This window comes from Anomalospiza imberbis, chromosome 2 (assembly GCF_031753505.1).
Source record: "Anomalospiza imberbis isolate Cuckoo-Finch-1a 21T00152 chromosome 2, ASM3175350v1, whole genome shotgun sequence".
Classification (NCBI taxonomy): Eukaryota; Metazoa; Chordata; class Aves; order Passeriformes; family Viduidae; genus Anomalospiza; species Anomalospiza imberbis.
The window spans coordinates 79382218-79398649 of NC_089682.1; the positions used below are offsets into that span (position 1 = coordinate 79382218).

A 16432-nucleotide genomic window follows, 5' to 3' on the forward strand; every position below is an offset into this window, starting at 1 on the left:
GAGCAGTCTTGCACAATGGAGCAGGGCAGTCTGCAGTTGCACAGTTTGTTCTGCTCCGCATCCATTGCTGCTCTGGGGGACTTGTTGGCTTTCTACATTGTATTGCTGAGTGGCCCAGGATATTGAGGGTCACAATTTGAAATGTACATTTTAGGAAAATCCAAACGGCTACCTTGTTGCAAATCTGTGGCTTGATGCCTTGTATTCCTGGTCCTGTCACACCCTGATGTGTAACCGCATTGTAACAATAGTCTGCCTGGTCTAGCACCCATCTAAATGAAGCCCAGGTGCAGCTGTGGCTGACACACATCTGGCAGGGAGACCGTGACATGATCATGCTGAATTCCCATGGGATTTTGAGTGGGTCATGCTGCTTTCTCTTTGGCAAGGTCTGTGTTCACTCCCCAGTGTTTTTACATCATGACTGAGCTGGAGCAGCAGTGTTTTCATCCTCTCCTATCTGATTGGCAGGCCCCAGCAGTCTTCTGGATATTTATTCCAATATTTTCACCTCACAGTCATCTCAGGGTACTCAGCCTGTGCTCTTGTCTAACAGCTACCAGCCATTTCAGAGAGCAACACCTTTTAGGCCTGCCAAAATCCTCTGGGTGTGACACCGATTCTGCAGTGTAAATGCATTAAGCAGAGGGATTGCCCTGCTGGTGACTCCTGCAAGTTGTTCTAGAGAGGACAGGCACCCAAGAATTCAACACTACAAAGTCTGTGCATACTGGGAGCTGAAACATCAGTGCTCCTAAGGTTAAGACAACCTCATTGCCCTGACATTGCTGCAGGTGGGTGGGAGGGATAAATGGGAATGAGAGCGCATGACATGCAGCATTTTTTTGCAAGAAAGGATGGACTTACACAGCTGACCATCTCTGCCACGGCAGACAATTGGAAAAAAGTTCTTCCTTTCAATTCAAATTTTAATACAGAGCTTTCTCTGAATGGTGGGACATAAAGGCTTATCCCCTCCTAGATGGTCTCTCATAGCTGACTCTGCTCAGCACCCTGTTTTCTGAGACTCTGCTTCTTTTAGTAAGTCAAGAGAGTGTTGGAGGGATAGGCAAATGACCTGCTTACATGTGCAATAGAGCTAATTTTCTTTTTGCAGTGCTGTGCTTTGGATTCAGTATGGGAATAATGTTGGTAATACAGTGATGGTTTGGTTATTGTTAAGTAGTTCTCACCCTAAGTCAAGGACTTTTCAGTTTCCCATGCTCTGCCAGTGAGGAGCCGCACAAGAAGCTGAGAGGGAGCATGGCCAGGACAGCAGACCCAAACTGGCCAAAGGGATATTCCATAACTCAGAACATCATGACCAGTATATAAACTGGGGGAGTTGGCTGGGGGAGAAAATTGCTGCTCAGGGATGGCTGGGCATTGGTCAGTAAGTGGTGAGCAACTGTATTGTGCATCATTTGAGTTTCTTGGATTTTATTCCTCTCTTTTTTATCCCCTCGTTATGATGAATAATAGCAATAATAATAATAATAATTAGTAACAACAATAACAATTTTGCTTTATTTCAATTACTAAACTATCCTTAGCTCATAGGTTTCACCTTTTTCTGATTCTCTTCTCTATCTCTCCAGGTGGCAGGATGAGTGGTACTTAGTTACCAGCTACAACACACATCTAAAGGAATATTTAATCCCTTGGTAGAATGTGTATGACAAACTACAGAAATCGCTATCATGCCACTGCACCTTTTACTCTTTTGCAATGGCTTGATGGATTTGAGATGGCTGATATCTGACAATGTGAACCCAGCACTCACCCAGCTCCAGTCACTCCTGTGAACCTAGACCTAAATTATTAACAAGAACACAGATGCAGAAACATGGCTGAATTTGGAAAACATAATCTTTGCCATGAAGCTCATGTATACATAAGGATACTACAGGCTAAGTATAATGAACAGCAATATAATTTTGAGCCTGCAGTCATTAATGAAGTCCCACACCAGAACAGTTTAGTGTATAGAGGCTGCAATAAAGAAATTGAGGGCTTAAATTCAGCATTTCTTGAGTCAATGGATAAAAAAAGAGCACAAAGGAACATGATTCTTTAGTGTATGCAAATTTATTCAACTCTGAAATTATTTATTTACAAGTAATGACTGATACCAACTGATGAGGTAAAAATATGAGGTATTGATATGAGTATAACATTTAAAAATGCAATTATCATAATGTATCAATGTAACAATACAAAATACTGTGGTAGTCGAACGGTAGACATGGCATAATGTGCATTTTGAAGAAATCTTATTTCAGCAATACATGGCTTGGAGATGCCAAAAGCTCACGACAGAGCTTCTGCAAGGAAAACAACCCTACCTTGCTACGGGTGGCAGATGGGCACAGGGCCTTTTCCAGCTGAGCAATGACTTGTGAGACAGGATAAAACCACTGTCCAGGTTTTCCCTTCTTTTCCTTAAGACATTGTTTATTGCCAGACACTGCCATTCCCAGGGCTAGAAATTCTGTGCCTGTTACTGCTGAGGCGCCGCTCTATTTATTTATGTAAACTAATGTAGCAGAAGTACTCTAATTGCTCATGTTTTGGAAAACAGCCGGCATGAAATCTGCTGCCATGGCCACAGGCATTTGGGAGGAGGTGCTGCTTTCTGGAATGGCATTCCCAGCTGGGGAGGCACAGTTTGCTCCTAGGAAGGCTGAGCCTGGGCAGTGGTGATACCCTGCAGCCAGCAGGTGACTGCCAGACCCCACTACGGCCACATAAGGGTCCTGTGAGTGCTCCCCTGTCTGCAGGACTTAAAGCTCGTGAAAGTTGCACATTGCAACTATTGCTGGCCAGAAACTCTGAGGCAGGAGCTCCCAGGCAGCCAACATCCCTGATGCTAGGACTTGCACAACAAAACATGAGTGACACAGCTCATGGGTGAAGATGACAGTGACTTTTTTGGAGTCCTGCTCCTTCACAAGGACATGCTGGAGCACTCTGGGTCACCTTGGGTTACCCTGTCCACCCTGAGCTCTCACAGGTGTGCTGCCTCAGCTCACAGGGCTGTCCCCTGCCAGCACAGCCCCATGTGTGTGCAGGATGGCATGTGGGGTCATGCTCTAGTAGCTGTCACCAAACACAGTGGCACAGCTCCCACACCTGGGGAATCTCTGGCTTGGAAGGGACTTCCTCATTCATTGAATTGGGGCACAAAGCTGTAGCTTTACATAGGAAATGCATCCTGCTTAATCAACCTCATACTAATTTTTCTGGATTTTGTTGGAAGGACTGAGCTGAAACACCGGCTGTGAGTGACTCTGCTGGTTTATGCAGCAATAAATAAAGTCTAAGTGAACAAATACGATTAATGAAGAACAGTATTATCAAGCTTGTACATTCTTATTGAGTCATAGATGTAATAACATTTTGGTTGTAGGTTAGTTAAAAACAAAATGGAACCCTGCCTCAAAGGCAATGTTGACAAATTATTATTATTACTTTTAAAGCATTCTTCCATTAGCAAAATAATAGGTCCCTGAAAATGAAATTATATAATAGGCTTAAATGGCTCCTACTCCTCATAGTCCTAATCCTGCTCCCACCAATGCCTACAGAGTTGGGATCATGCAGAACAGTGCAATATAAGATGAAAATTCTTGCTGTTACTATAAAAGCGATCTTTCCAAGAATAGCATTTATTTAGTCTCTTAAATCTCCAAAATGTGTTTAAAATTTTAAAAAAGCATAGTTATTTGTATAGTAAGAATATTAAAAGGCATGGTGTTCATCTGCATGTCTTTGTGTTCACTGGATGTGGAAAACCTGCTTTGGATTAGCCATCTCTACGGGAGAAGGAAAGAACACAGAAACACTCAGAACCTAGACAAAATGCATACAAAAATAATTAATTTACAGCTTAATAAGTTACCAGTCTGATTTCAGCCATCTCAGGACACACAGCATTACTTTGTGCTGTCCGAGGACGAGCTGTTACCTGGAACACTGCACACAGTGAGGTTCTCTACTGACAGACACCAGTCATTTAAGGCAACAGGTAAGTTTTCAACACCTTCTACTAAAAGTCACAATTCTGCAGCTGAACATAAATGGCCTCCACAATGTCTGACTCAGATGCATCTCCATGTACTTTATTTGGTGAGACTTATTCCCTCCTCATTATTTTTAAATGCACTATAACATCCTTCTTCCTTAGTTCCTGTAATTCTTCCCACATCTATTTCTAGGTACCTTCTCACAGCACACACACAACACGAAACATATTTGGGAACAGGCATTTGTTATCACACAAATTAGGCCTGGTAGCACTGATAACAGCAAATACAGCTTATGTAGCAGTGACACACTAAGAAACAAGTGACAAGTCCACTTAAGTTCCAGCTGATGCAAGTGATTTGCACTGAGTTATATACAAAATAATTAATTTGTACATATACATATATATATATATAGATTATAGATAAATATATACATACTGTACATTACTTATTTACAATTAAAATATGCTTCTTAGAAGCCTTTAAATACCAGAGTTATGTAACATACAAGTAATGGCAATAATCTGTCTTTAAAGTAATAAAAGCTCTCTGAAGAAATGTTTAGTTCAATGATCAAAATTAATATAGAGTGGATGTGGGGGAGGGGGGAAGGTGAAGTCTCCAGAATAAAAGAACTTTCCTATAAAATTCCTTTTTCAGCTTTGTATAGACCCAGGTCTGGTCAGATTTCTGCAGCTTAAATCAGACCTTTGCTTTCAGTATTCCTGTTCCCTGCCAAACCCTGATTTATGCTCACATGCTCCCAGGAACACTTCATCAGATTTTTGTTTCTGGTCCCTCAGCAATCAGAGGTTGAAATGAGTTTCTGATCCTGGCAACTTCTGCTGCACACAGATGTCCAAAGCCTTTGTTGTACCACTCTGGGGAATGTCCTCTGAAGAAAGGAAAAGAGAATTATTGAGAAAAATACTCAAGAAACATGCCCCACAGAAACGTGCTTGCCATGCTTCCTGCTCCGCACTGCCCACGGTGATGGTGGCGATCCAAATACTTGTCTTTTTAAGTGTACTCTGAAGTTCTCCCTTGCAGTAATCAAATAAGCAGATTCTCTTTCTAAGATCACATTTTAACAGTGGTAGGCACTGAGTGGAGAAAAAGCTGCAGGAAAACTCTGAAGCAGCAAAGCTACCCTAACCATGCCCTCTGCTCCCAGCGTGTGAGCTTGAGGGTTTGTCCTGCTGAATGGGCCTTACCTTGTGCAGGTGGGATACTTACTTTAGGTCAATCCTGCAGATGTGGGTCAGCCTGGCTTTTCCCGAGCCACAGGGCTCTATCAAGTACTGGGAGTCCATTACCATGGCTCGCACAGCTCCCATGAGCGGAGCCTCTTCATGCTCCACAGAGATGGCAACCAGCATGCACATCCCCTTGGGCAAATCCGTCCTCCATGTCCTGCAGGAATGGATGCAAGATGGAATCACGTTAGTGATGAAACTTTTGGGCGCACGAGTAAGAACCAGAATTGAAGTTAGAGTTTGCTTGTCTGCCTGTCCTTGTTGCCTGCAATGCTAGTGGACTGTCCTAGGAATTCTTGGTGGAGTTTCATGGCCATGTGAAATGGCCACCCATCTATGTGGCTCCAGGTGGAGAAATTTTGCTTCTCCACAGGAGTATTTTGTAACCATTATTGTTCTAGAGCATGATAGAGCCTTTTGCAGTCAGACAAAAGGAGAAAGGCCTTTTGGAAAGGAGAAAGACCAAGGATAAGCCATCCAGCAAAAGCTGAAACTGTGCATTGCACCCAGGCAGGCTTACAGAGCAAGAAATGCAGTTTAGCACAGCAGAAATCCTCACTAATATGAGGATATGAGGATACCCAGAATATGTTTCAAGGTTGTCTGAATTAAAAACAAAATGTCCTTCCATTTCTTTCCTCTCCCATGTTTCTAGCCTCTCGTACATGCTGGAGAAGTTTTCCACCAAGTTCAAGATTCCTAGACTTTAATACTTAACATTTTTTGTTGTTCTGTAAGCATTCTCTACGTACCCTTGTGTCTCACATCTTTCTCATCTGCACTGAATCTCAGAGGATAGGTCTGCACTCTTTCCTGTGCTGTGAGAAGAAATGAGAAATTCCCACTGTGCTGTGCAACATGCATCATCTTGCTGTGGATTGTCTGAGACAAGAGTTATGCTGCCTTGGTAAGTATCATATTTTAGCAGGTAAGCTGATTTCAAGGACTGTTGAAGTTAGGACTTCAGCAGATCATTTTAACATTCTGCATTTTTCTTTCATGAAACCGAGCTGTTTCAAGACACTGCAGGAAGATTCTGACCAGAAGGTTTTATGTCCCTGGGCATTAATAAAATTGATGAGCTATCTTGGCAGATGAAACATATGGGAGAAGGAAACCACAGCTCAGATCCAGGATGAGAAATGCTGAACCACCTCCTGCGAGTGCCTGCACAGTGTTTAGATGTGCTCACATAATTTTGGTAATTACCAAGCACTCCCTGAGCCATTTGGGAAGTGAAAAGTTCTCTATCCCAAAGATTTCAGAAGACTTAGGTTTCCTGTTCCCGTTTGTATGGATTTAGGCCAGTTTCAGTAGTTCTTTAAATACCTTACAGTAGTAAAATCAGGCATGGCACACCTAACTCACCAAAATGCGTTCATACTTAATGAAGATGAAGCACTTGTGACTTCTTTAATAAAAGTGATGCCTGTGCAGGGCAGATGAGACCTGTGTCATATCCCAGGCATATGAAATATTTCTCCTCTCATCTTACCATCAGAGTCTTCTCTAGGGAGCCTAATCTCCTTGTTATGACTGTCACATTGAAAAAAAAAGGGAGCAACTAAGTTGATCCTTTCACAGCCCAAAGTTTGACTGAGAAGAAGAAAATTGCAATCTGTTAAAATATATTTATTCATGTCCCTAGAGGTGTATTATAATTTCACTGTTCACTTCCCACCAATCATAACATATCAAATTGACTGCGGTATTGCTGGGTAACCTTGCTCTAGACTTAATGATATCAATCAAATGAGATAAACAACAGAATCTGACAGATCTGCTGGATAGCTGTTTTCAGCCCTTAAGAACCCACCAGGATTCATTTTTATGATATGCATTTCAGTCCTCGGGGGTCATTCTGCCTGGGTCAGTGAAAAGAATGAGAACTCGATAGCAGGATTTTCCTTTAACTGATGTGACTGCACAGCAGGTCTTTAAAGAACATAAACCACCACAAAACCTAATAGTAAACTAAGTGGCAAATGAGAGGACCAAATTACAGTCATCAAAACCTCCCCACCGCTTGCAGACCATCTTCTTGGTGCCATGCAGAGGGCCAAATTTATCACTGGTTCAAGCTAATGACATTATATAAGAAGATTATTTATAAAATAATGATAGATATATTATTATATAAAATATATAATATGTATTTGATTATAAAATAGTTAATTTAGCCCAATATACTGTGGTAAGGCAAAGGAAATAGAGTAATGGGAGAATTGGTTACAGAAAGCATTTTTAAAATCTTCCCCTAAGAGTTCCAATAATTCTTGCCTTATACCAACAATATCTGCATGTAGTCATCCTTTAAGAGACTACTGAAATTCATAAAAGGGATGTACTTTCATAATTATATTTTATTTGGCTCATCTTTTTCCTTCAATCTTCGTTCCCTTTAATACAATTCTGACGTCCTTGTACTACTTCCTTTGTCAAAACTGCTTTGTATTTCTCCGGCACATCATTTCAATCAAAGAAAACAGGGACCAAAAGCAGGAATGCACAAAATCATCCTACAATAAATAACTGTAGGACTGATCCTGTAAGCGAAATATGTCAGCAGCTCCTCAATAGCTCCTAGCAGGCAAAGGCCTGGATTTCAAAGACAGAAGAGGTTTGTTTTTTTTTTTTTTTCTTGACTATTCTGTACAAGCAGATAGACAATGGTAGAACTGGGATTGGTTGTGGAATACTGATACATAGCTATACATTTATTTGGGAGAAGTCATCCCCTGGAAGAGGGACTACAAATCTACTGCCTCTTTCTGTTCATTTCCACACTAGGATTTTTATGCATCAGCATTTCTTCATTTAAAAAGACTCCAACTGAAAATTTAAGATAATAAGTTATATAGACACTGTATAACAGCCTTAGCTTAAAAGCACCACTATCTTCTCTTCTAAACATTTGGCTCTTAAACATCAAACATTCCCCAGAGAACAGCAAAAGCAGCGTAAAAAACAATTGGGCTCTATTTGCACTGTTTTGACAACAAACAAAGCTAAGAGAGAAGAGCAGCCATTATCAGACATCTGTTCTGAGGAAGAAATTATATTTATGGCCTCAGGAGTATGTGCTGCTCAAATTACATCAGAGAAAAGGTCAGCATGCTGTAGGTGTATGACTAATTCAGTTTGAGAAATCAACAGTGCTGCACAGAAGTAGAGTTCCTGGAGAGCAATTACACAGTTGTGAAGGCTGAGAGAAATCCACATCTTCTTTAGGCACTGCAGGAGGCAAAGGTACCAGAGAACTGCCCTCAGCTTACCTGAGAACAACAAAGTCTCGGACGGGGTGAGGAGCCATGGTGTTCAAAACATACTGGTAAACTTCTGTCTGCTTGTCCAGGCTCTCCACCACCTTCCACTGCAAGAAGTCCTCGTCCCAGAGGTGACGTTCTCTCAGCACCCGGTTCAGGACAACTGATGGAGGGGCTTCAACTTCAACTGAGGCTTTCCAAAGCCTTAATGGGTTCCCATCCCCAACCTGGAGTGAAGTGACCAAGAACACAAACCCTGATAATTTACATGCCTATGTTCAGCAGATGATAACTGAGGACAAAATCTCAATGTGCGTGTCTGACTTCAGCTTAAGAGCATTCATATTTCCCTGCTAATCCATTACTATTATTGCTATTGCTGCTGCTCTACTAGTCCTGGGTGGAAATCTAAAGTGAGTCATTACTGTGGTCTCACAACAGAATATATCTGGACCAGTTCCCATAGTGCCAGTGAGGTTCTACATTACTTCTGGTGTGACAGACACTTTTCCAAGTCCAAACATCCTAAGTGCAAAGACAAATATGTGTCTGCAGAAGTAAAAAGAGAGGAGAGATTGAAACCCTGGGCTGAAATAAAGCAACTGCCTTAGGCAATCTTATACACTACCTGGGACTGAGGGCCCATTTACCCTCCTGGTTAATTCTGGGGGAGCAGAACATACATTGATTCAGTTATGTGTCAGGTACACAGATGTTTGCTCCTCAAAACAGCTGCAAGGGAGGTGTTGGGAAAACACCTTTCAAAGAGCACAGACTATTTGCTAACTCCTCCTTGCTCACAGATCCTGTTTCTTGGAACACCTCCACAGCTTACAGTAAAGGGAGCAGAAAGTGCTGGGCTATGCACAAGGTGAATATCCTAGACTGCACACATGCAGCTTTTCTGCATGGTTTTAGGGGTCCTATTTCAGGCAGTAAACAAGTTAACTGTAATCACTGGATCTTGCAAGCCCTGCTTTTCTAACCCTTCCCTACCCTACCATTCTCATATACCAATGTATACTTCGGAAACCTCTAGTACCTCCCACACACCCAGGATTGTTTCCCCAGAAACCCACCTTCCTCACATCCCACCTTAAATTATTTCATGTTGTAATTCTTTCTCCCCAAAGCTTTCAGTCCCCCATTTCCCCTGCCCTGGAGCCCCAGACTCCCAATCCTCTCTGTAGTCTTACAGGTCCTTGACCACCAACTGTAAAGGCCTCTCTCTATTCCCTCTCTCCCATCTCCCACATCTTGCTCCTAGCTGAGCTCTGTTACTCTCTCCCCAACCTCTCACAGTCCATCCCTGGAGAGGTCACTCACAGAAGCTGGCTACAAACCCCAGTAACTGCAATTTCTTTGCCCTGACAGAGGGGTTGCACTTTCCCAAGCTGGGGTAATGCTGCCTCCTGCCCCCTCACCATCCAGATCTCACATTCCTCCCAGTGGTCTTCTCCTGCCTAATTAGTGTCACCTACCCCTAATTCATCCCTTCCTCTTGCTAGCTGCTGCTGGTTTGGAGACCTCTGCTTTGCTATTCAATTTTCCAGCAGCCCTGAACTCCACTCTCTGCAGGGACCCTGCAGCACCCTCTGCCTCACTGCAGTGGTCTGGCTTTCTCTGAAGAAATGATGGAGCCTAAAACAAATTCAGAAATTTTAATAAAAGCTTCAGTATCAAAAATCCACATGAAAAAAAGGACAAAAGGATCAGGGATAAAACCAGCCTGCTTAAAAAAGCATAGGAGAGCCTGAAGAAGTTTTGGAATTACCTATGTTCTAGCTGTGTTCTCCAAACTGCTAACAAACATCAAGAGCTGGTCAGAAACTTTTCATGTCCTCCAGTCAAAGAGCTTGTCCAGGTAATGTTCTCTGTTGTTTAACATCTCAGCTCACTCTCTGGTTGTGTTGTTTGCTGTGTCACTTACTTGATCTATTTTGAAGACCCCAGCTTGCTTTGTGTGCCTTTTTCTGGAATCTCATACTTGAATCACTATTACATTACATTTTAACTGCTTTTGGTAATCTTTTAAAAAATAATAATAAAAAAGAGTGCCTTGCCAGAAAGAAGGGTGTGAGTTTTGCCATGCAACATGCCGGAGTGCCCCATAGCTGAGCTGCATTTTGCTTGGTTTCTTTACTGCTTCTTTCATGTCTCCCCAAATTACCTTTTTGTAGGCGAGTTCTGTGTTCTCTACACTGGAACATGTGACCCATCCTTTGAATTTCTCTTTTGCTTCTTTCTGGAGATTCTGCATGAGAGTTTCCAGGTACATCTGATAGTTCCCTCCTTCCTCATCCACTCGTTTCCCAAGCTCGTCCAGGGTAGGAGAATGCACTTCTGCATCAACATAGGAGTTTCGGGATTGGGTGATCATCTCGTGTGGGACCTGTGCCACAGAAGGGAGGGAAAACACACAGGGAAAATCTCCTGCTGAGAACTTTTCCTTAAGGCAATATGTTTCTAAGCTGATGGGCCATTCAGCATCCAATTGTACGAACCTAGGATCTGTAAAATGCACACCAATTTCTGTCTTTATGCAAGGTGAAACACCAAAGTAGTCTAATGAAACAGCCCATGGTTCTGAACAGCACTACTCACGCAGAACTATGTTAGATTGATCAGCTGGATGTGAATACACCACTGTTACTCCGTTAGCCCTCAGAAATATTGCCTTGTGCTTCTGGGGAAAGAAGATATCAGCATTTGCTCTCCTCCAGCTGCAGTGTATGTAGCTGCAGGATTGACTGCAGGTCTCTATGTGATTTTTTACTTTATTGCATGACACACAGAAATGAAGTGTATAGGCAATTATTTTTAAGATGAATAGGTTTTAATTGAGGCCTTAAAAGCATTGTAATAAAATTTTACACTAGCAGATTTTGATTTGAATTAGTCTAAAATTTCCTAATCCAGTGGTTTGGGTTGAAAACTGTAACAGAATAATTACCCTCCATCTTTTGAATACTAAAAGGGAACCACCATAAAGAAATGAGATAAATAAACTTTGGATGAAGTTTACAAATAAGTGAGGCACCAGCTAACACAAGACAGAAAATATAAGCATAAACATAAATACTTCAAAGGGTACTGCATTATGTGGCCATGAATAATGCTGATTGAGTCTCTCACTCACCTCAAAAAGTTTGTTGCATTCCATTATCATGTGAGCAAGTCCCTGAGTAGCTGCCAGGTTTTCACTGAGGTCCTTCTGATCTGGCTTCCCTGTTGCATATTTCTTCTGTATTACTCTGTAATTGAATTCAGTATCTCAGGTAAAGAGCTGAATCTTTTTAATATGAAAGCAAAAACCAGCAGGATACTCCCAACATCAGAGAGAAAAACCCCCTATCTTTAGTTTCTATTTATCAACAAGACTGCTCAAACTGTTGGGCCGTTTTTAAAGGAAAAATGTTTACCTAAAATATTGCTCAGCCAAAGGTAAAAGCAGGAAAGGTTATGCGTATCCTGCATGATGTGTTGTACATTTTGAAATGGATTTTTAACAGACATGATGTTAAGTGGTTTACATTGTTACTTCATAAAGCCCTTATTCAGACACAGGTTATACATGTACTTGACCAAGAATCTCAGTGTATTCTGAACCAGATGGGAGGGAAAAAAGTCAAGAGGGACCACTAATGTTTAGCTGGGCTATGCCCTGTTTAGTCTACAATCACCATGTTACAATTTTAATGTGGCCTGAAATAAACCCTGTTTCCTGAATGGCAGAATGTAGACAGTAAATTGAAAGTGAAAAAAAACCCTCATTTAAAATCTACATATCAAAATCCTTTAAAACATGGTTAATCTTTGACTTCAACCAGAGCAAAATCAACCCCTTTTCCTTTACAGAACATTCAACATTACTCATTAAAAACTCACTAGTGCCCTATTGAAAATTGCACATGGAAAGCAGGCACCGCATGTTCGCAACAGACAACCAGAAATGCCTGCTGGGCTTGTGAAAACAAGTGTGCTTCTGGCTCTGCAGCAGGGGTTTTCCCCTCTTACTGAAGCCATGCCCTGTTTAACATGTGCTGGAAAGCAGATGGCTTGGAAAATTTTTCCTGCATACCACTGAAAGTATTATTCCGTATTCAGGATGTGACTATTTATAATGCTGAGAAGAAACATACCTTGGTGAGCTTTCTTTCTTCACTATATTGAGATGGAAGAGGGAAGGGGCCAGGCAAACAGCGATGTTCATGGGAGTCATCTGATTTTCCTCCACGGAGGTGACGTCGCTGAGGAAGCAGAGCAGAGTCTGCAGAACCTCCCTGTTCTCGTCGGCCATGAGCATGATTGCTGCCTGCACCGCCTGCAGCCGCTGCTCCTTGGGGACATCTGGGAAGGAGCAAGTGACATCCAGGGGGTCAGTTGTAAGATCATGTAAGGAGCCAGAAAGATAAAGTTACCACAGACATTCACAGTCCCCCCAAGTGCTCAAAAACTGCCCAGATGTGGTGCTTAGGGATGTGTTTCAGTGGTGGACCTGGCAGTGTTAGGTTAATGCTCGACTCACAGAGGTCTTTCCAGACCTTAGCGATGGCTTTGTGAAGAGGCAGATGACAGGAGACCAAGGGGAAAAGATCAGCTGGCTTCTGGAGAGCTGGGTTTTGCTCCTCCACAAAGCACAGCTTCCCTTGCCAGTGTTTGGCATTTCTCTGTTTGTTTGAAGGGCTGCTCCCAAGAAAGGCACTGGACTTCATTTGAAGTTTATGAAGGGAGAATAGTACTCAGTACTCATAGCTTTAAATGGTATCTTTCAGGTTTTCTTTGTCCCCTGGCAAGACAGAACTTTAAGTCTTAGGGAAGGTTCGGGAACACTTAGATTTGTGTCCTAAACCATAGAAGAGTTTAATGAAAGAAGTAGTGGAAATGCTTAAATAGCATCTCAGACAGATTCATTTCTAAAACTACCATAAGTTCTCTCAGTCTGGACTTTGAGTCCTCCTCTGGGTATTACATACTCTCTGTAATTGAGTGGAAGAAGAACAAAAGCAGATTTACAGTAGAGGGAACAGCCAGCTTTTAAGATTTGACTGCTAACCTTGTACAAGCACTTTATTGTAAAAGCTTTCAGACATGAAAGACAAAATGAACACAACTCAATACTTCTAAAGTTTCTGAAAGCAGCAAGGCCAGGTTTTTCTGAGAAGTCAGAGGAGCCTTTGCTAAATCCATGCAATGTGTCTTTTCTTCCCACAACACCTCCTGGTAATCCCTCCCTCCCCTTTATTGTTGCTCTGATGGGTCTGGTACATGAAGCAGAAGATCAGCCAGTGCTTCAAGTCACAGGTAAACATTAATCAACTGGGAGTCTTAGGAAAATGGAGAAAGTTTCACTAATGCTATGCCATATAGACTACTACATTAATCTCATCCAAAATCCTATGTGTTACAGCAATTCAAGCCATTCTGGATATATGAAAAATATCTTCAGCGAGTCCCAGAAAATCAGAAATCTCCTGCCAATAACTAGGAGAGGAAAAATCCTTCCTGACTTCACATTAACAATTTGTTAAACAGAACAAAGGGCAAGAAAAAGTCTCAGCTACAGATTAGTTTAATTGCAGATGTTATGAAATACAATTGGTATCTCAGAAATTTTCAACTTTTTTTCTTTCTATGAAAGGAGTTTTGTCAGTACTGTCTGAAACAGAAAAATATACTTGTTGTTGGTCACATGGAAAAAAAAAAACCTTGCTACTCATTCTTAATCCAAACAATATTTTCTGGTGTCTACAGAGCCCATCTTTTCTTGTTCCTACCTTGGTTTAAAGAGACTCATCCTCAAGTCTTTCTGAAATCCTTTAACTCCTGCTGCATTTTAGCAATCTTAGCTCATCTTTTCCCCTTCTGACCAATGGAAAGAGAATTTCTTCAGATTTCCCACTGCAGCACCAAGCAGACATTACAGAGTCAGCCCATGCCTCTTTTTACATTTTTTGTTGGCCGGTGTCAATGTTTCCCCATTCAGCCTGATGTCTTGGAAAAGGGGAGCCCTTCTGACTACAGACCTGCTTATGCTGATGCCACTGGGATCTGCCATCTCTCTCTTCCTGTAGCAAGGGGGTAATTTACTTGCAGTCTCTTCTGTGCAAAGAGACATCCCCAGTTTTCATCAAGCAATGGTTTAGTGGTGATTTGTTTCCAAGGATATGCAGAACATGTCCTTGCAGTGGATAATCTTCTCCTTGGCCACCTCCCCATGGAAATGATTGTGACTGCCATTTTATTAGTGGCCAGAATTCCTGTTGCTTTTCTCAACAAGCTTATTAATGTGTGTGCAGGCAGACAACTTGTGAGCAGGAAAAAAGAAGGGGAAATGATGGTCCAGGGCTAGGCACCAACTCTTGCAGTTAACTTATGTCCCAAGACATTGTGTTCAGCCAAACCCACTGAATTTATTTGCAATGCTGTCTCTCACATGCAGAATCTCAGCGTTCTCTACCAGCTACAGACACTGTGGTGGTAAATTCATTAGTGACTGCACACCACAGACAGATTTTTACACTAAAGGGAAGCAACGGAAGTATCTGAGATTCTTAAGCACTAGGATTACACAGTGTTTTAAAATGGCTTTCTATTGTTTTGGCAGCTGAAACGTCTGCAAGTGAAAAGACTAGACATACTTCTCTTTAGTGCTTCCAATTATTTGGCTTAGGCTGGCTGAATCTGCCAGAGTGCTGGCTGACTGGCCCTCATAATAGACATTGTCAGAAAAAAGCCTCTAATTCCTCTGGCTGTTCAGTGTTTTCCTCGCTGTTTATTTCTCCCTCAGTCTGGAGAAGATACACAAAGTCATTTCCTGATTCACAGGGACTTTCATTATTCTGATGCACCTGAGTCTCAGATTTTTCTGAAGATTGCTTATGCTGGAAAGAAAAGAAGAAATCTTTCTTTCTCTATGAGTTCTTTACTTAGAGCTTATGATCCACATGAAGACAGCTTGTTTTTTCATGTACATTTTATTGACTTTAATGAAAAAACAAATAACCAAAAGTCACAGCAAGGAAGGGGACTACAGAGACACATATTCTCATGGTCAAGTACCACTTCTCCATGCCCAGAAGACTCACTTATATTGAGATATAAGTGCATGAAATGGGCACACAGTTGAATGAAATCTGACAAAAGTATGAGTCTTCATGCTTTTTGTGTCCAGCAGTCTGTTCTTCTGTCTTCTTTCTGATTGTGGGGCTGGTATGAACATTGTCTTTCCATTAAATTTGACACTGAAATGTTTAGGTGGTCCTAAAGACCTGTTCGTGAAAGATTTTGAGGGCAGATGGGTTTTTTATATCTCAAAGGCCAGCAGGAAGAAAGCTATCCAGTGTTAACACGCCAAAATCATTCACAGTATATTGCTATATAATAATTTCTAATTGTTTATAATAATATAAATATGTAGAAATATCAACTTACATTGATAGATGTGCAGAAAAGTCTCTCCTAGTTTACTTGTGAGGAGAGGTTCCGGTAAGTCCCTGAAGAATTGCTTGACCATGTCAGCCACATCGTACGCGGACTGGTCTTCATAGCTGACGTTTTCTGGGGAGCTCTCGTTCATCTGACGCAGGGCCTGGATTCGGGATTTCACTCCAGATTTCCGAAACAGACCCACCTAAAAATGTTCCAAAGGGAAAATGGCACTTGAAGAACATATATGTGGTATATACATTTATATGTGGGGACTTGGATCATGACCAAAGTTTGGGTTGCTTATTTCACTCTAGGCAAGAAGGAGGAAAATGTGCAAATGCAATTGATGGTCCTACAAGGCTTGCAGGCAAGCACAGGCCCCCACAGAAGGATTGCAGGGGTTAATAATGCTGCTGCTCTCTGTCCCATCCTAGAGAGAGGGTTCAGAGTG

The 16432-nt window shown here is 41.8% G+C and overlaps 1 protein-coding gene across 6 annotated transcripts in view; it reads right to left on the reverse strand.

Moving 5' to 3' along the window:
• Positions 1-2069: 2069 nt before the first annotated feature.
• The window catches only part of STARD13 (StAR related lipid transfer domain containing 13), a 303442-nt gene continuing 289079 nt past the window's right edge, over positions 2070-16432 (reverse strand). For all 6 annotated transcript variants that reach the window (XM_068181983.1, XM_068181984.1, XM_068181985.1 and 3 more), the window contains 7 exons: positions 15985-16183; positions 12693-12900; positions 11690-11804; positions 10721-10942; positions 8560-8777; positions 5265-5441; positions 2070-4923 (listed from right to left, as the gene is read on the reverse strand). In XM_068181983.1, the coding sequence (XP_068038084.1) occupies positions 4806-4923; positions 5265-5441; positions 8560-8777; positions 10721-10942; positions 11690-11804; positions 12693-12900; positions 15985-16183 (1257 nt within the window). In that variant the 3' untranslated portion in view covers positions 2070-4805. The remainder of the gene's footprint in view (positions 4924-5264; positions 5442-8559; positions 8778-10720; positions 10943-11689; positions 11805-12692; positions 12901-15984; positions 16184-16432) is intronic.